Here is a 19865-nt window from a genome sequence, read left to right on the forward strand (position 1 = left end):
GCTAATATTGTCCAAGACTAGTTTTTTTAGAAATTATCACTTTAAAAATTTAATACCAGAAGTGTATTTTCATCTTACTGCTAGGCTACATCTGTTTAAAATATCTTAATCAACTTGTAATCATGGTACATGGCTTATATTCTGTTTTTATTGTTCTCCTTCATGAAAGTTTGAAGTCACATTGCACTATTATGAATATGAAAGAAATGAAGCTGCTAATTAGTGTTGTAATGCCTCGGGTATTTATTGAAATAAATTGGTGCCATTAAGTATTATTTGTTTCCTACTTAAATATATCTGTACTAGGGGCCCAGTGCACGAAATTTGTGCACTGGGAGCGGGCGGGTCCCTCAGCCCAGCCTGCCCCCTCTCATAGTCCGGGAGTCCTCAGGGGATGTCCTACTGATCTAAGCTGCAGTCTAGCCTCCCTCTGCGGGAGGTGACCAGGGCTGATCAGGGGAGGCGCCACCCCCATCACCCCGCTGCTGCTGCCACTACCGGCTGCTGCATCCGCCAAGGTGTTTTTATGAACACAGACTCCAGTCCCTTCACCAAGAAAAAATATCTGTGTCCCCTTGAGCCTGCTCCAGCCATGCTGTAGTGGCTCAGGCACGCCCCCCTGTGTCCACTCCAGGCCTGCTCAAGCCGCACCACGGCGGCTCGGGCCAGGCCCCCGATCTGTGTCCCCGCTCACCAGCTCCTGCCTGCACATGCCTCTGTCGGGAGCGGCCTCTGCCTCCAAGGCAGCATGATGTTAGCGCTGGGCAGGCCTGCGTGCGCCTCCGCTGGGGGCAGAAGTCCCCACCCACCAACTCCTGTGTTCGCGCAGCCTGTTGACCGGTTGTGACTGGGACACCATTAGGACCAATTAACGTTACCTCTTTATATATCTAGATGTGGAGGGGTGGATTTTTGTTGTTTTTTATCTATTTGGATACATATACATATGCACCTAGAGTTTAATTGCATTTTGTGAGGAGGAAAAATTTGTATACAAATTTCTCTTATTTAGGTCTAGTTCAAAGAAAAAATTACTTGGGCGATTTATAGACTTAGGTCATCATAAAACCCTAATAGTTCTCTTAAAGATTCAGTTAAAGATTCTATCAAAGATTTGTTCATTCATTTAAGAAACCATCATTTAAGAGCAATAAGCATAAGAATTAGCCATCAGTATTCATAATTATCTCTGTTCCTACATTTTTGAAATTGTAAGCCGTGTTTGAAGTATTCCAGAAAATACCACTTAAGTTCAGTTTTGCCTTGTGTATGTTTTATCAAAATAAATAAGGAGATTATATTATGAAATAATTGATACCTTTTAAATTAGCCTCATTTTATAGAAATACTTTCTACTTCACCTGTAAATGATGATAAAGCAAATTGTGAGGTAAAAATTTGGAGAAGTAATTACAACGTTTTAAAAATTATTTATGCACTAGCTGGTTTTGCTCAGTGGATAGAGCATTGGCCTGCGGACTGAAGGGTCCCGGGTTCGCTTCCAGTCAAGGGCATATGCCCAGGTTGTGGGCTCGATCCCCAGTAGGGGATGTGCAGGAAGCAGTTGATCAGTGATTCTCTCTCATAATTGATATTTCTCTCTCCTTCTCCCTTCCTCTCTGAAATCAATAAAAATATACTTTAAAAACTTATTTAAATTTTATTGACTCTTGGAACATACTTTAATGAAAATAAAGAATATACTTACCAGATTGTTATAAAAATTTACTTTAGTTTTATGACAATACCAATTCTATTTTTAAAGATAACCTAAATATTACAAGATTACCACATATTTTCACTAAATTTGTATTTCTTTTTGTGTATTTTAGCTGTATTTCCTGAAGAACTAGGTACCAGTGTTTCTTTAACTGATGTCGAATGCAGATCATTGATCTATAAACCTCTTGATGGAGAATGGGGTTCCAGTCCCAGGGATGAAGAATGTGAAAGAATTGTTGCAGGAATAAACCAATTGATGACACTAGGTAAATGATAATAGTAGCATATCAATGTAGAAAAGCTGTCAGAGCCGAAACCGGTTTGGCTCAGTGGATAGAGCGTCGGCCTGCGGACTGAAGGGTCCCAGGTTCGATTCCGGTCAAGGGCATGTACCTTGGTTGCGGGCACATCCCCAGTGGGGGGTGTGCAAGAGGCAGCTGATCGATGTTTCTCTCTCATCGATGTTTCTAACTCTCTATCCCTCTCTCTTCCTCTCTGTAAAAAATCAATAAAATATATTTTAAAAAAAAAGAAAAGCTGTCAGAAAGCAAACAGAATAGTCTTTTATAATATTAAGTCAGTGGTTTTCAGACACTTGCAAGTGGAAGTTTAAAAAATGAGATCTTACACAGGACTCAGATATCTAAAAACAGTTATAAATGGTATTGCTCTAGCTGAATTTAGAGTGAGGACCCCCAGAAAAGCCAGGGGTATTTCTGAACAATCTGGTTCCTCCAGAACCCAATTTGAAAACCCTTGACATATTCAGGCTGACATGATGTAAATTGGGAGAGAATGGCTGAAAGCTGAATTTTAATTATTTGGATATTTATACTAGTTTTTCCCTTAACTTTACAATGCATATACATAAAAGAATATTTGTAAGGGGATGGGAGAAGGTCATATTAATTGCTTTGCCTCATTAAAATAAAAACAATGACCACAAGTTATCTGGAGTAACCCTAAACTAGTATGGTGCTTTGTAGCAACCTCCACTTTCAGTACGGAATCAGTTTCAAAGAGTCTAAGGAGAAATTAACATGAATAAGAAGAGCTAAAGACACTGGAGACACATTGGATAATATTTTCATCTGAAGTATTTTATAAAATGGCAGCACTTCATAAAAATTGTCTCAAAATTACTTAAAATTACTATCTTAAGTAATTTAGTAGTATTTTAGGATCTGATGTCATACTTTGTATGCATGAGCAAAAAAATGGAACTGCTAATTAGTGTTGTATGCCCAGATTTTATCAGTTTACTGTGTGCCATTGAGTCAGTGACTTTGAGCCAAGGACTTCTGGATCTGTTTCCTCTTCTCTGCTTGCCTAATATTTCACAGAACTATGTTGTAAAGATTAGTTAAGGTGATACGTTTTGAGAAAATCAAAGGTAATAACATTTGAATGCAGTGTATTATTATATATTATAGTGTTGCTGGTAGAATGTCAAGAACATAGATTCAGGAATGGCCAGGTTTTAATTACAGAAATATGTGTGTCCTTAGTAGGTCACATATATATTATTTGTCATCTTTTCTAAGCAACCCATGAATAACAAATATCTCTAGAATTTTGCAGTGTAATTGTCTACATAATAAAAAATGGGACTCATAGGGTTGCTAAATTATGTATTTTTTATGAAAAGATAGTAGCAGACTAATGTTATGTGGATCAGACGTTAAGTCTTAATTCATGCAGAATTGTCTATGAAGTATTTTAAGCAATACAAATATAAATTTATAAACTTATTTGTCTTATTTATTTTAGATATTGCTTCAGCATTTGTGGCTCCTGTGGATCTGCAAGCCTATCCCATGTATTGCACTGTAGTGGCATATCCAACAGATTTAAGTACAATTAAACAAAGACTGGAAAACAGGTTTTACAGGTTAGAACTGTTTGCTGTAGCTACTACCAAAGGAAAGCTAAATGATTCTTTTCTCCATTTACTGATCTTCTATAGCACTGTTTCTCAAACATTAATGTACATAAAAATCACCTGGGATTTTGTTAAAATGCAGAATCTGATTCCATAGGTTTAGAGTAGGACCTGAGATTCTACATTTCTGAAAAGTTCCCAGCGATGTTGCTGCTGGTGGTCTTATAGACACTAAGCATACGATTCCTAGGTACAGTTTTTCCTAGTTGCTAATATGTGTTTCTGCTCACTGTCTTTATATTGTATTTTATAAAGCAAGCCGAAGTATTTCATTTTCCCCAAGATATTGCATTGAAATATTTGTTCGCTAATTGATTTTTCATAGAATAATATAAAAATTTCTTTTTTTCTTATTTTGCTTCTCTTCAGCTTATTAATACGTATCCTGAATTTTCATTTTTCATAGTTATAGGTTAGCTTGAAATATAACTAGAGGGTTTTTTTAAAGACATAATTTGAATTAATTTGCATCATCACCTTCCTGTTAATAATTTCAATAAATATTGAGTTCTAATCTCGAACAGGCTTTGTAGGTTTATTACCTAAAATATCTTGTAAAAAAGTGAGTAAGTCTGTAGTTTTGACATGATGAAATCATATTTGTTTTCATTTTTCTTATATGACTTGCTAGACAGGCCAACAACTTTTTAATTCAAATTAAAATTTTCTCTTTGTGACCAGCTTTATATTACTTCAATTCTTTACATTTTTATTTATTTAACTTAGAAAAGTTTTTATTCATGTTTTTCTACATAAAATTAGTGCTTTTCATTCTTTTTATTAAAGTATAACTCTAATTTGGTACTTTTTTTTACCTGGCACTGAAAATGCCATTTGTTATTCCTTTCTGACAAAAGTAGATTTTCTCAATAAAAACATTACTGGCATTTGGGGCTGTCCTCTATCCTTTAAGTGCCAATAGCAGCCCCTAGTTGTAAAACTAAAAACGTCTCCAGACATTGCCAATGGCCCATGGAGGGGGAGGGGGGGCAGGGAGGCAGAATCACTCCTGATTAAGAACCACTGGAATAAAGAAAATAAGGACAATAGATTTCAGGTTCTGAAGATTTTTCTGATCTTGTTAGATGTTTCTTCGGTTGCGTCATTGATATTTATCAAAAGCATAGCAAATGATAATGTGCCTCCCAGCTATCTTACCCTTGTAGCACATTTCTTTAAATTTTTAACTCCACATATCAGAAGTTTAAGAGAATAAATGGAGAAGAAATTCTTAACTATAGCCTTCTTTCTCCTAGTCCCCCTATTTGCTAAATCTTAGGACTTATACCTAGTGCTTCAGAGATGGAACAAGATATGGAGGGTAACAGGGAAAGAATTGTTCTTATACAATGGTTTTTGGACTTCAGCTAGAAAGATAAACTTATAGCATCTCCCACTGTTGTTATAAATATACTTACTCATAGAAATACTGCTAATTATAAAAATTGCTAAGGTATACATATCAAGTACATTACAGCTTAAATAGAATTTTTGGCATTAGCCTGGCTTAGTAATAATCAAGTTTGAACACATCTTTTGGGATACAATCCTTACATAAATTTGAAACTACCTGTTTTTCTGATATGGTTATAGACCCGAATTATGTTCGTAAGTGCTATTTCACTGTTTTAAGCTTTTTTGCTTCTCCTTTACTTATTGGCTTCAGACTTCTTAGTTTATGATTTTCCTCTTCAATACTTCTTTTATTTTTATTTATTTATTTATTTATTTCAATACTTCTTTTAGTCTTTTGTTAAACTACTGTCAATTTGCCCTGCTGGTATTAATCTAATACCTTATTTTACGCACAGTTTTCTATAGGGTTTTCTGAAGATACCTGTGATTTTATTATTAGAATTAGCCTTGTGAATGGTATTTTAAATCCACAGAAGCATTACTGTATCCACAATTATAAATTTTTAAAATTCCATATAATTATATTTTTGTTCACACTTCAGTAAGATTATCTTAGTATTTCCACATATTGGATAATATTCTAGAAGTCATCTTTGGTTTTTCTTTACTTTAAGAAGTAAAATAATAAAACACCAAAATTTATTTTAGTGTTGTCAATTCAGTGTTAAAAATAATTTTCATATACTTACGTTTCTTGGTAAGCTAACATGGTTACTGTGTTTTTATATTTTTATATTACATAAGCAGGCTATCAGTTAGCTTTTCATTTTTACATGTCATTTAATTACCAGTAATATAATTAGATGAAAATTGTTTTCTTTTCACATAAATGTCAGATATGCTTATTATAAAAAATGACACCATATATGACAGGAATAAGCTAAAAATAAAAACTCCAGTTCTCTTTTCTACTCTCCCTATAGACGGTCTTTCTCCCTAAAAGAAGGAACATTGTAGATTAGACATAGTGTGTCTAATCAGAAATATTCTATGCAAATACATAATGTTACTACACTTTTTTCCCTTACACAAAGAAGTGATAATATTTTGAAAATAGTTTTTTAAGGTGTGAGTTTTGTACCTGATTTAAGACTGCAATTTGAAAAGTTTCAATGTCTTGGTTTAAAATTTTGTTGCTATATTTCTAAATATAATGAGGTTAATCCTTCTGTATTTTGTTTAAAGGCGGGTTTCTTCCCTAATGTGGGAAGTTCGATATATAGAGCATAACACTCGAACATTTAATGAACCTGGAAGCCCTATTGTAAAAGCTGCTAAGTTTGTGACTGATCTTCTTCTACATTTTATAAAGTGAGTTATTTTTCCACACATAATTATAATTACTGTAATAATAGCAATATTGTCAAATGTCAAATACAATCTTTCTTACATGAATACTATCAATGCTGTGCCATACACATGGTTCCACTCAAAGCAGAGAGCAAATAATGTCTGTCTAAAGTAACATTTAAACATTTAGTTCATTAGCTAGTATTTACGAAATTATAAAAATTGTGTTACACAGTTAACATAAACAAACATGTATCCTTTTTTAAATCTAGCTGTTGGACAATAATAATAACTATTTACTGAACATGTAATGTTTAACCTAAAATAATTTCTTGTAGCCAAAATAATCTTAAATGTGGGAGAGATGATTATCTGGAATTTATAGTTAAGGAAACTGAGTCTTTTAGAGGTTAACTTCACAGTCAATGAATGTCTGCCATTTGATTTGAGAACCTTTAATCTTAATATTATAGTACCCTGTCAAGTTTATAAACAAGTATTTAAAGAGTCTAGCAGGAAACTAAATTTAACTTTCCAGATGATTCTTCTTTAAAGCCTACTTTACTTCCTCATTCATTAATCCTATACCAAGAGTGGTAACAATCACTTTTAAGGCAGCAGCACTTTTATTTACTTGTCTTTAGGGATTTATGTAACCATAGAATGAATTGAGCCTTCTAAATTGAAGCCAGAGGATGTTTTGTATAAGATACTGCTTTGAGTTTGTATTATGGTTATTTATATTGGATATTATTTCTTGTTAAGACGAGACAATGTATTTTCTAATTTAAATATTCAGCTGCTATCAGCTTTTATTTTTACATGAAGGGATCATCAAGGCTTTTTTTTTTAACATCTCAAGCTATTCTCTTTACCCATCATAATCAGAGGCTCCCTTTTCCTGGTATTAGTTGTTTATTTGTTTGCTGAGGAATGTAGGTAATTTCAATATAAAAAAACAGTAGAGAAAATTAGTAAAATAAACTTTATGCCCTTCCTCTACCTTATTCCCTAAAGAAATCTGTTGCCTTGCAAGTGGTTCAAGGGGTTATTGTTGCAATGCCTTGCTTTTCAGTAAAATTGGTAATCAAGAATTAGCTCTCCTCAGAGAACTGTTTATTTAACTTGGTTACATTAGCTTATAATAATTTAAAGTCTTTAGTCTGTAATTTTGTAAGTGTTATGTGGATATTTATTTACATCTATTTTTCCAGAGAGATGAATCAGTAGAATTCAGATAGAGTATATTGATATTTTAGTGAAATAGTTTAAATAAAACAATTATTTTTGTATTTGGAATAATCTATACAATTGTATTTTTTTTCAAATAGTTATTGTGAAGTGCCTTGTATGAACAGACTAATATAACATTTTATTTATTTGTTTATTTTTGTTAATCCTCACCCAAGGATAGGCTTTTAATTGATTTTTAGAAAGAATGGAAGAGAGGTAGGGAGGGATAGAGAAAATGGGGCCAGGATTGAACCTGCAACCCAGATACGTGTCCCTGACCGGGAATCAAATCCAAGACCCTTTGGTGTGCGGGTGGACAATCTAACCACTTAGCAACACCAGCCAGGGCGATTAATACATTTAAAGCATTCATATTGTATATATCTAAAAATAAATCTCTGGCAATATTTAGATATATATAATTTGTTAAAGCCATTTTTAACTGAAAGTAGTTTTCAAAATGTTATTTCAAAATTTTGATTATATTTTTTAAATGAGTTATTTGCCCTAATTTCAAACAATGGATATATACAAAGTTAAGTAATAGATATTTGGAGATAGAAAGAAGTGTATATTTAACCTCTTAGTATAATTTATAGACAGGTAAATCTGTAAATAACTATAATAACTTTAGTTATTTAAATTGGATGAAGTAGAGAGTACATGAGCAGAAAGAAGTAAGGGATACAGTGTTGTAAACTCATGTGTGGGTCAGATCATGGAGGGCCTTGACTGCTGATCTAAAGAACTAGACTTTTAAAATATAGGCATTGGGAGCAAGGGTCTATGAAAATATATTTTTAAATATATTTTATTGATTTTTTTACAGAGAGGAAGGGAGAGGGATAGAGAGTTAGAAACATTGATGAGAGAGAAACATCCGTCAGCTGCTTCCTGCACACCCCCCCACTGGGGATGTGCCCGCAACCAAGGTACATGCCCTTGACCGGAATCGGACCCGGGACCCTTGAGTCCGCAGGCCAAACCGATTAGGGCTATGAAAATATTTTAACGTGAAAATTATCTGATGCATAATATGCCTTAAATATTGTAATTTAAAAAATTTTTAATGTATTGATTTTAGGGAGAGAGAAAAAAACATTAATTTGTTATTCCACTTATTTATACATTCCTTGGTTTATTCTTGTATGTGCCCTGAGTGGGGATTAAACCCACAACCGTGGCATAATGGGACAGTGCTCTAACCAACTTAGGTACCCGTCCATGGCATCTCTGAAAATATTTATTTCAGTGTCTAATATTAATTTATAGGGAATAGATATAAAGCATAAATAGCAGATTGGTTGCTATAGCTAACCAAGTTAGGTGATGAGGGATTAATTTATGGAAGTGAGAAAGGCAGATGCAACAGATTTTGAAAGTTATACTCACAGAACTTGTCCCATGATTGGATTGATGAGGAGGCACGGGGTGGAATAATGAAAAGCTATGCACTACTTTGAAAATATGGAATACGGTTTTAAAAAATACAGAAAAACAAGAAAGAGTGTCTGGGAGTGACATTTAGGTTCAGACATGGAATTTTAGATGATGGTAGGAATCTCAGAAGAGTCAGACCAAATTATAGGAATTTGGAATTCATTTACACAAATACAATACAGAAATATAAGATTATCATGGCAAAAGTTATAGTGTCAAGAGAAGATTACTAAGGATAAAATTTTAGGAAATAACTACGTGTGAGAATGAAAAAATTAAGAAATTAGTAGGTATTACCTTTTTCTTGTAGACTGAGTAACAAAAGAAGGCATCCCAGGCACAGCAATGATCTGAGCAAAACTTGGAGATGAGAATTGGATTGGGTTTGGTGTAAAGAAATAGGCCAGAATGGAGGCTCCACATACAGTGGTGGGGCAGGGTCAGATGTGTGTTTTGGCGTCAACCTATGAAATAAGCCTTCACTTTAAAATTTTATCTTAAAATTGGTTTTAGTAACAGGTTTAAAGGAAAAATATCTCATGACTCTAATCTTGTATACTAATGTTTCCTTGTTATTTAGGGATCAGACTTGCTATAACATAATTCCACTCTACAATTCAATGAAGAAGAAAGTTTTGTCTGACTCTGAGGTATTTAATATTCCATTTTAATTATTACACTGGTCTTATTTTGTATAAAAAAGAAACACATAGTAGTTTTTAAATAAATGCCATTATGAAAATTATTTTTGTCTAATGCTATAGTTAACTTAATGGTTCAGAATTTTTTTGTTTTTTGTTACAAAGAATTTTTTTAAAAAGATAGGAGAGAGACTTTAATGAGTCAGTAAGTGCTCCAGCATATCCATTATAGATTTACTAAAGTGTAAAGGAGATAAACAACTATAGATTACGGTTGACACTTGAACAACATGGGGGTTAAGGGCGCTGACTCCCCGAGCAGTCAAAAATCTGTATAACTTTTACCTCTCCCAAAATGTAGCTACTAATAACCTACTGTTGACCAGAAGCCTTACTGATAACATAGTTTATTAACACACATTTTGTATGTTATATGTATTACATACTGTATTCTTACAATAAAGTCAACCAGAAAAAAGAAAATTATAAAAGAAGAAAAAATACAGTTATGTATTATACTGTATGTATTCAATAAAAAAATTTGTGTATAAGTGGACCTTCCCAGTTTAAACACATATTCAAGGGTTCACTGTAATAATGAAACCTAGAACGTTTAATCAATTAGATAAATTCTTGCTTCAAAGGAAGAAGAGAAAGATGCTGATGTGCCAGGAACTTCTACTCGAAAAAGGAAGGTAATATATTTTTTGTTTTAACAGAAGAACTTTATGGGAATTAAAATGTACTCAGAGCATTTTTTTTTACTGTTAGTATTCCAAGTAAATTTCCATCAGAAAATGCATGATTATCAGAACTAGGTAAATGATATTTTCTATTATTTGTATTACTGGAAATTACCTAATTATGTAAGACTGCACTAAAAATACAAGATTTGTTTTTATGTCATTTTATTAATATTTTTTAACACTTTTATTTTAGGACTATCAGCCTAGAAGAAGATTACGAAACAGAGCTCAGTCTTATGATATTCAAGCATGGAAGAAACAATGTCAAGAATTGTTAAATCTCATATTTCAGTGTGAAGATTCTGAGCCTTTCCGCCAGCCGGTAGATCTCCTTGAATATCCAGTAAGTATTTTTGAAAGTATTTTCTTTACCTGTCTGTTTCACTATATGTCTTGTTCATGAAAATTTGCTATTTAAATTATTTTTTATGGTCATAGTGTATTTCTTCATTATTTCATACATGTTCTCATTATCCATTTGGTTATAAAGAGCATGTAAGTTGGATAGTGTGGTAAAAAAGAAAGAACTCTGAACTAATACTCCAAAGAATTGGGTTATGGTCCCACCTCTGACTTTTACTAATTGTGCAATTTTCTCACCTAATTTTTTTTTTAATGTCTATACACACACACACACACACACACACACACACACACACACACACACACTTCTATAAATTTATTATGGCTGTTGTTATACCTACTTAACCTTCCTTACAGGGTTATAGAGATGAAATGAGATTACATTAAAATAGTTTTAAACTGAAGCATTGTATACAACTGTAAGTTGGCATTATTATATATGTTTAGGTTAGGTCAACTCATGATCTTTATGGATTCATGGTTAAAAGGTTGAGTAAACATAATTCCAGTATTTATTTTTGCATGTAGTCTTAGCAATCTAAATTAGCTTAAAATGAGCCTTAATTTCTTTATTTGGTTATTAAAGTTTATACAGTTCAGATAACATTTGTGGTTTGAAATTAAAATGTAGTATTTTATAATAATAGACCATGCACTGGATGTGGTATTATCTGACATACGTGTTTATGTGTATGTTCTAACTTACAGTGATGAAAATAGAAATTTCATCATAAATATCATAAATGCCTTTTCTCATTTAAAATCAAGAAACATGAAATCTTAAGTATAAAAGATAAATCTTTAATTCCAGCAGTGTGATAAACTAGGATAGTTCAAGCCCTACCCTCCAAAAAACTCTTTAGAGGAACTGAGCTAATGCTTCAGTGCTCTGGTTTTCAGTTCTTTTTGTTTTGGAACCTCTGGATTTCCCTTTGTTTCTTGCAAACCCAACTTTGTGTCTTAGAAAATAAGTTATAATTTACCCACTGCTTGCAGGGGTTTGTATTCTGGACTTTTCCCCAGAAAAAATGTGATAGATTTTAGAAGCACAAGTATTAACACTGAGCACGGAGACAGGTGAAGCCGTATGAGCTGTGGTGAGGAAGGAAATTGAGACTCCACTGGAACTGTTGAAAGACTTTACTCTCAATGAAAATAATAGAGTAATTATTCTTTCTACAAAGAAGAATGTCTCTTTGGTGTCAGAGAAATATCCCTAAGCTTGCACTATGCATGGATTTGGAGTCCAGATTTACAAACCCTGTGGTGTAGATATTCATGAAGGGAAAAGAAACCAATGCCTACTAAAGCTGAACTAATGATAAAAAGAAATTGTAAACTATATAAGGGTGTCATTCATTATGTATATGACAACAGAAACAATAAATGGAAATAATAGATTATTCTGAAATATGTTTATACTTTATCAAATCGAAAACACTGTTCATTGTAAGATGACTGGTATTTTATGTACCACCCAGACAAAGAAAAAAAATTGCCAATTAAACTTTGATTTGTCATTTTGGTTAAGAGATAAATGGAGGGATAAGAAGCATAAGGAAGTAAACACTAAAGACAAAAAGAAAAATGTTAAAGCAATTATACAGAAAATACAGAAGAGACCCAAAACCAGTCCAATCAATTCATTTTACTGAGGTTGAACTGAGGCTTTGATGAAGAAGCTTTCCAAAATATGTAGCAATTTATTGACACAGTGAGAAAAAGAGGCCATTTCTTGTGTACCCTAGTGCACTAGAACTATATGTATTGTTGTTAGAGAATAGGTAATACATAGGAATGTAGTCTCTCAAGTATTCAAAATAATGAGAATGCTATTTAGAACCCCTCCTTCAACCAGCTAAAAGTATCAGCAGACAAAAAGTACCAGAAAGAAGAAAAAATTTTAATTTAATCTATCTCTTGTTGAATTCCTTGATGGAGGTGTGAAAACTTATGGCTCTTTACGATTTCTTAATACTGTCACAGAGGAGAAGAGGAAACTTGGATAACCTGCTTTTTATACTTCAGATTTAACTATAATGAACTATCAGCCTTGCCAGTAGAATATTTAAGGCAATTATGCTCTTCATACTTAAGCTTTTGTTTGAAAATATTACTTTACATTTTGAGTTTATCCAAATCAAGATTTTAAAAATTAAACTTTTTATGGAAAGTAGCATGCTAAATCTACTCCATTTACTTATTCAACAGAATTCTATTGAGTGGCTACATATGAACTAAGGAAAATGAAATGCTCTACATAAATTTGACATTTAACCAAAATTTTACAAAACATGAAAAATTTTCTGTATCATTTTCCCAAGATTTGGAGTTTGTAAATACAATTCTATCTAATAAAAGAGAAACATGCAAATTGACCGTATCTCTGCTACACCCACAAGCCACGCCCACCAGCCAATAAGGAGCAAGTATGCAAATTAACCCAACCAAGATGGCAGTGGCCACAGAGCTGGAGCGAGCAGGAGGCTTGGGTTGCCCCCGGCGATGGAGGAAGCCAAGCTTCCCACCGCCCTGGCCTGCCCTGGCCTCCGCTCAAGGCTACCAAGTTTCAATTATAGAAGATAAATAAATCCCGGCCCTGGCCTTTGCTTGGGTCCCCGGGGTGTGTGGTCGGACTGCAAACCACCACAGGCCCCTCGCCCAGGTTGCCTCATTCCCCAAGGGAACCCCCACCCTGATTTGGGACACCCTTCAGGGCAAACCAGCTGGCCTCTATCCTATCTAATAAAAGAGTAATATGCAAAAGATGGCTGCCACAAGATGGCCAGCATGGGAGGACAGTTGGGGGCGATCAAGCCTGCAGGAGAGGGCGGTTAGGGGTGACCAGGCTGGCAGAGGAGGGAAGTTGGGGGTGACTTGGTCTGCAGGGAAGGGCAGTTGGGGGGGGAACCAGGCCTGCAGGGGAGGGCAGTTGCGGGGGGGACAAGACCAGCAGGGGAGGGCAGTTAGGGGCCATGAGGCTGGCAGGGGAGAGCAGTTAGGGGTGACCAGGTCGGCAGGGAAGGGCAGTTAGGGGCAATCGGGCTGGCAGGGGAGCAGTTAGGCATCATTCAGGCTGGTAGGGGAGTGGTTAGGGGGTGATCAGGCTGGCAGGCGTAAGCAGTTAGGGGCAATCAGGAAGGCAGGCAGGCGAGCAGTTGGGAGCCAGCAGTCCTGGATTGTGAGAGGGATGTCCCAGATTGGAGAGGCTGCAGGCTGGGCTGAGGGGCACACCACCACCACCCCCACCACCCCCAGTGCACAAATTTCGTGCACCGGGCCTCTAATATATTATAATATTTAATATCCAAGTAATTAGAGATTTTGTCAAATTGATTGGATATCCTTAAGAATATAGAGAGGTTGGACACTGTCCAGATGTTGTTACCATTGCATAAAGCAATTTTGTAACTATTCCTTCACCCCCATCTGAAGAGTCAGGCATTCAGTCTTTGGAATATTGTGTTAAGTATGTTTTTTATTGATTTTAGAGAAAGAGGAAGGGAGAGGGGGGAGAGAGAAACATCAGTTGGTTGCCTCCCATATGCACTCTGATCAGGGATCAAACCTGCAACTTGGGTTTGTGCCCTGACCATGAATCGAACTGGTAACCTTTCTGTGCAAGGGACTATGCTCAACTGAGTTACACCGCCCAGTGCTGGAATTTCCTTTTTCTTTTCTTTTTTAACGACAGCCTTCTGCTAGTAAGGTACTTAATTTCTGTAAGTGGCCAAGTTATTTAGACCAAATTTGGTACATAAGGTAGACTTGTACACTGTGTGTGGCTAAAATCAAAATATTATTAAAAGATAGTGAGACCAGTTTATTGTATGACTTTATAAAGTGGTTCTAAAGTTATTTATAGGTGAGATACTTCAAAATATTTTAGTCATCCCATGCCAGGTGGCTCAGTCAATTGTAGCATCATTCTGTACACCAAAAGGTTGCGAGTTTAATTTCAGGTGAGGTCACATACTCAGGTTGTGGGTTTGATCCCTGATCACATATATGAGAGGCAACCAATACATGTTTCTCACATCAGTGTTTCTCTCTCTCTCCCCCCCCCCCCCCCCCGCCCCATCCTTTCTCTCTAAAATAAATAAAAATATATCCTTAGGTGAGGATTTTAAAAAATGTAAAAAATACATTTTTTTGGTCAAAAGCTGTATAATTGGATTTATGAGAAGGAGTAGGCATACTTTCCCCACTAAATAGAACTAGAAAATTATGTATGTTTTGTATAAAAGAAATTTAAGAAAATTCTGAAAGGTAGAGAGAAGATGGACAGGTTAGGGTCCTTAGGACCTGAGGAATAACACAGTAGTAAATTTCCTGGGGTTTTGTTTGTTTGGTTTTTGTTGGTTTGTTTTTGTTTTTGCCTTATAAATTTACCACCTGGATACTGGAGATACAACCAGAAATGCCAACATGCACTGACCATAAAAGCCTACTCTCTCAGCCAGGAAAGGGGCAGCCTAGCAACACAAAGTTTATAGACAATAATTGCTCTATCAGCCAAATACCATAGAAAAATTGTGGCCTTACTCCTTTCCCACCTGCAAAGATCTGTGGAGAGCCATCTCCATGCTTCCCGTGTACCAGCCTAGACTTGCACCCCCCACCTGTCAGTAATGAGGTAACCCTGCCCTACGTCTTTGGATGATATAAGCAGAGGCCTAGTGGGGAGTCAAGACTTTGACCACTGATCAGTGATAACAAGGCCACCCTCATAGTGTCAGTAGAGGCCATGCAATAACAAAGGTACTCCCACCCTAGCTGGTATCATGGAAATCTAGTAAGGAACTTGAACTCCTAGCCCTTTCAATAGTTTCAAAGAGGTACTCCTCAATCCTCAAGTGTCTGTGAAGGCCGAATAAAACCTGGACTTACACTCCCACTTGGCAGTAACAAGGAAGTTCCCTCTCTTAGCCCAAAGAGGGGTCCGAGTAAAACACAAGATTTAAAAAAGATCTAATCTTAGACTCAAAATGTCCAGCTTTCAATCAAAAATCTGTTATACCAAGAAATTCTCAAAAGGAATTAGAAGAATCAAATGGAAATAGAACTAAAAAATAATAAATAAAAATTCACTGAAGAGAACAGAGGAAAAAATCAGTGAGCATAAAGGTAAAAAATATGGGTAGGGAAGGTTTCCGTGCATCACTTGAACTGGTAAATATTGACACTATCATATTTTGATGATCATGTATATGTTACAAGATACCAGAACAACCACTTACAAAACTGTACAGAGATTTATAGTCATGAACATTATAGACAAACAAATGGAATTCTGAAATTTGTTCAAGTGACCTACAAAATTGGAAAAAATAAACAGAACAAACAAAACAAATGACAGACATAATTGAAATCATGTAGTGTGGCTTTCAACTACATTGTAATCAAACTAGAAATCAGTAATGAAAAAGTAACAAGAAAATCTCTAAACACATGATAACTAAACAGTATACTTCTAAATAATCCATGATTTATAGAAGACTTATTTGAAAATAAATTTTAAAAAACATTGAACTTAATGAAAATGAATACAAATCAAAATTTGTGGTATACAACTAAAGCAAAGCAGGGAAATTGATAGCACTAAATAGTTCATCAGAAGAGGAAAAGTCTCAAATCAATAATCTAAGCTCTCTCTTCAGGAACCTTGAAAAAGAAGAATAAAATTAACCAAAAGTGAGCAAAAGAAAGGAAATATTAAGAGCAGAAATCCGTGAAACTGAAAACAGAAAAACAGTAGAGAAAATCCATAAAACCAAAAGCTGATACTTAATAAAATTGGTAAAGCTCTATTAAGATTTACAGAGTTAAAAAGAGAGAAGACATTAATTGCTTCTATAAGGAATGCAATAGGGGATATCACTACAGACCCTGCCAATATCAAAAGGATAATAAAGAAACACTACAAACAATTCCACAGATAAATTTGACATCCTAGATGGAATGGGCCAATTTTCAAAGTTCAAACTGCCTTAATTCACCCTATATGAATAGATTATTTGAATAGCCCTATAACTAATAAGGAAATTTAAGTTGCAGGTAAAAGCTTTCAAAAAAGAAATCTCAAATCCTGTTATCTTCACTGGAGAATTCTATCAAATGTTTAAAGGTTTAACACAAATTCTACACAATCTCTTCCACAGGTAGAGAATACTTCGCTCAATCTATAAAGCCAGTATTATCCTGATATCAAACCAGACAAAAACAGTATAAAAGAAAAAATTTAAAATTCTTAAAATCAACAAATTAGAATTCAGCAATATATAAAAATGATTTTATATCATGACTAAGTGGATTTTTTTTTTCAGGGATGTAAAACTGGTTCAGTATTCAAAAAACAACATAGTCATTAATGTAGAAAAAGCATTTAACAGAATGAAATACCTGTTTGTTCTAAGAATGTACATGTTGGGTGTGATATGGTATAATAAAGTCAGCATGGCCACTGGAGAACAAGAACGAAGCTTGCGAGGAAGGTTATTATACTTTCAGGTTCTAGGGAGGGGGTTCACCCAATGCTATTTGGCACCATAGTGAATCACCACATTTTGATTGGGTGACAGAAGACAGGAGCAAGGGAAAAGTTTAGGCCAGACCTTTTCTTGGGATTTCAATGAGAGAGACAAGGCAGGGCAAGGGTAAACAATTTAGAATGGACTAAATTATCCAGCTTTTGAATAATTCCAGGGGGGCATAGAGAGTTACATAAGGAGGTGGAACATGTTCCCAGTGCAGCCCTTAGCTAACATTAAGAGGAAGGTCAGTGTATTCTCAGGTCTGTAAGGGCCCCAAAATGCCAGAGCATCAAGAATACAGAAAATAAGAAAAAATAGTTAATATAATTGGCCCTATGACAAATGGATGCTAAATATACAAATACTAAGAAAACTAGGAATAGTAGGGAACTTCCATAACTTGATAACCTATAGCTAACATCATGCTTAGTTGTGAAAAACTGAATGTTTTCCCCCCTAATATTGGAAATAAGGCAAGAATGTCCATTTTCACTGCTATTCAATATAGTACTACAAATTCTAGGCAGTGGAACACGGCAAGAAAGGAAATAGAAGGTATGCAGATTGTTAAGGAAGAAATAAATCTTCCAATTTTTAAATGGCAATAATCCTGTTTGCTTCATGGTAAAACATATTTATAATTTAAACTTGATGGTTCAAAATTAAGTTATATTTCGAAAAATATAGTTTGCATATGCCAAGGCAATGGAAAAGGTATATATAGTACTCTTTATCCCTATTAGGAGATATGAATTCAGATACTGTTCTGCTATTCTGTTGCTTCTTTTCTGCTTTCACTTGTCTTGTTTTTATTACTTTTCTATACGTAGTTGACTAGATGGAGACTGGGTGATTCTCCTCTGTGATATGAAGTACATAGGCTTTGTGACACCTATTTAAAATTATGATTATGTTTCAGTGAGTCAGTAGCCTTTAGAGTTTATAGGTAGCGTAAAGTTTTGGTTTTTTTACATCAAACTTTTATATTTGTAGTTGTAGAGCTGAGATTTTTTTTTCAATACTTTCTTAATCCCCTCCTAACACAACTCCATTTACCTCTTCCCCAAGGAGGTTTGTGGGAGAGGGGCGGCTGTGGGAAACAGAACTTAACAGGTTCTTGAGTGAGAAAAATCTTGTGTTGACTGCAATACAAGGTGGAGGGCATGAAAAAAATTATTAGGAAAAATGGATCTTTGGTGAGGAAAACAAGGAATGATTATTAAGAGTTCTAGGACTTTTGTTCATCACAGAAATTGTATGTGAATCCCTGTGCTGAGATGTAATGACTTGTGGTAGTAATGATGATAATACCACCTATTTTTCCTCTCTTAGGACTACAGAGACATCATTGACACTCCAATGGATTTTGCTACTGTTAGAGAAACTTTAGAGGCTGGGAATTATGAGTCACCAATGGAGTTATGTAAAGATGTCAGACTTATTTTTAGTAATTCTAAAGCATATACACCGAGCAAAAGATCAAGGGTATATAATTAAATTATTTTTTAAAATTATATTTAAATTAAATGAAATTATTAGAAAAAGTTTTGTCATTTTTATTTAAAATTTAGAGCAAAGTTGATTGACTTTCTATGTTCTTAATGGTATCCTACTGGAATAAAGAATTGACTTCTTTCTACTTTGTTCTTTCTATGAAATAACACTGGTGTTACTAATGTTTAGGGATGCCTACTTTTCCTGAAGTAGTGTAGTTAAATAGATACCACATATGTATTGTCCTGGTATAGATTAGGGCTATGTGGGCTTAACTTTTGCAGCTATTTTCTGCATTAATAGAAAGGACCATTTTTGTGAATTATTCATAAAAATGAGTAAAACTTTAATTTACCCTTGTTTGGCCAGGTAAGACATCACAAAGGAGTGATATGTGCACATGAATTGAGAAAGAATAGATAGATAGTTTTAGGTAGCAGTGGAAAATAGATTAAAACTCTCAGGAATAGTGTCAGTATGACCAAGTTTACAGAAAATTTTGTCTATATAAGCCATCTGAATTCATAGCAGGGCTTTTCTTTAAGAATCTCAAAGCTTGGGAGATTCCCAATCTAAATACAAAAATAATTGTAAAAATGCTCCAGTTTTACTTTTCAATAAAAGAGATTGGGAAAAAGCAAAGTTTAAGTTCTAAAAACTTTTGGCTAGAAAAATGTTTAAATTGTATGTCAATATTTTCTTTTGAGAAATGTTGGAATAGTTTCTTTTTCTTATCATAGATTTACAGCATGAGTTTGCGCCTGTCTGCTTTCTTTGAAGAACATATCAGTTCAGTTTTATCAGATTATAAATCTGCTCTTCGTTTTCATAAAAGAAATACAATAACCAAAAGGAGGAAGAAAAGAAACAGGAGCAGCTCTGTTTCCAGTAGTGTTGCATCAAGGTATCTGATTTCTTTTCAGCAGCATCAGCTGATCTATAACTTTGTCATCTAAATGATAGAACTCAGTGTTTTTTAATACTTCCTTTACTATTCCCTATATTACAGAATGATATATTTGACATGCAAGTTCCTATGATGTGG

The 19865-nt window shown here is 34.6% G+C and overlaps 1 protein-coding gene and 1 long non-coding RNA gene across 3 annotated transcripts in view; one reads left to right on the forward strand and one right to left on the reverse strand.

Moving 5' to 3' along the window:
• The window catches only part of LOC307104965, a 544872-nt gene that overhangs the window by 246146 nt on the left and 278861 nt on the right, over positions 1-19865 (reverse strand). The gene's annotated exons all lie outside the window — the stretch shown is intronic.
• The window catches only part of PHIP (PHIP subunit of CUL4-Ring ligase complex), a 149630-nt gene that overhangs the window by 118900 nt on the left and 10865 nt on the right, over positions 1-19865 (forward strand). For both annotated transcript variants that reach the window (XM_079780278.1, XM_079780277.1), the window contains exons 30-37: positions 1833-1988; positions 3493-3613; positions 6266-6391; positions 9624-9693; positions 10329-10379; positions 10624-10773; positions 18659-18811; positions 19561-19724. In XM_079780278.1, coding sequence (XP_079636404.1) covers positions 1833-1988; positions 3493-3613; positions 6266-6391; positions 9624-9693; positions 10329-10379; positions 10624-10773; positions 18659-18811; positions 19561-19724 — 991 coding nt within the window. The remainder of the gene's footprint in view (positions 1-1832; positions 1989-3492; positions 3614-6265; positions 6392-9623; positions 9694-10328; positions 10380-10623; positions 10774-18658; positions 18812-19560; positions 19725-19865) is intronic.

The sequence above is a fragment of the Cnephaeus nilssonii genome, assembly GCF_951640355.1.
Source record: "Cnephaeus nilssonii genome assembly, chromosome: 9".
NCBI classification, from domain to species: domain Eukaryota; kingdom Metazoa; phylum Chordata; class Mammalia; order Chiroptera; family Vespertilionidae; genus Cnephaeus; species Cnephaeus nilssonii.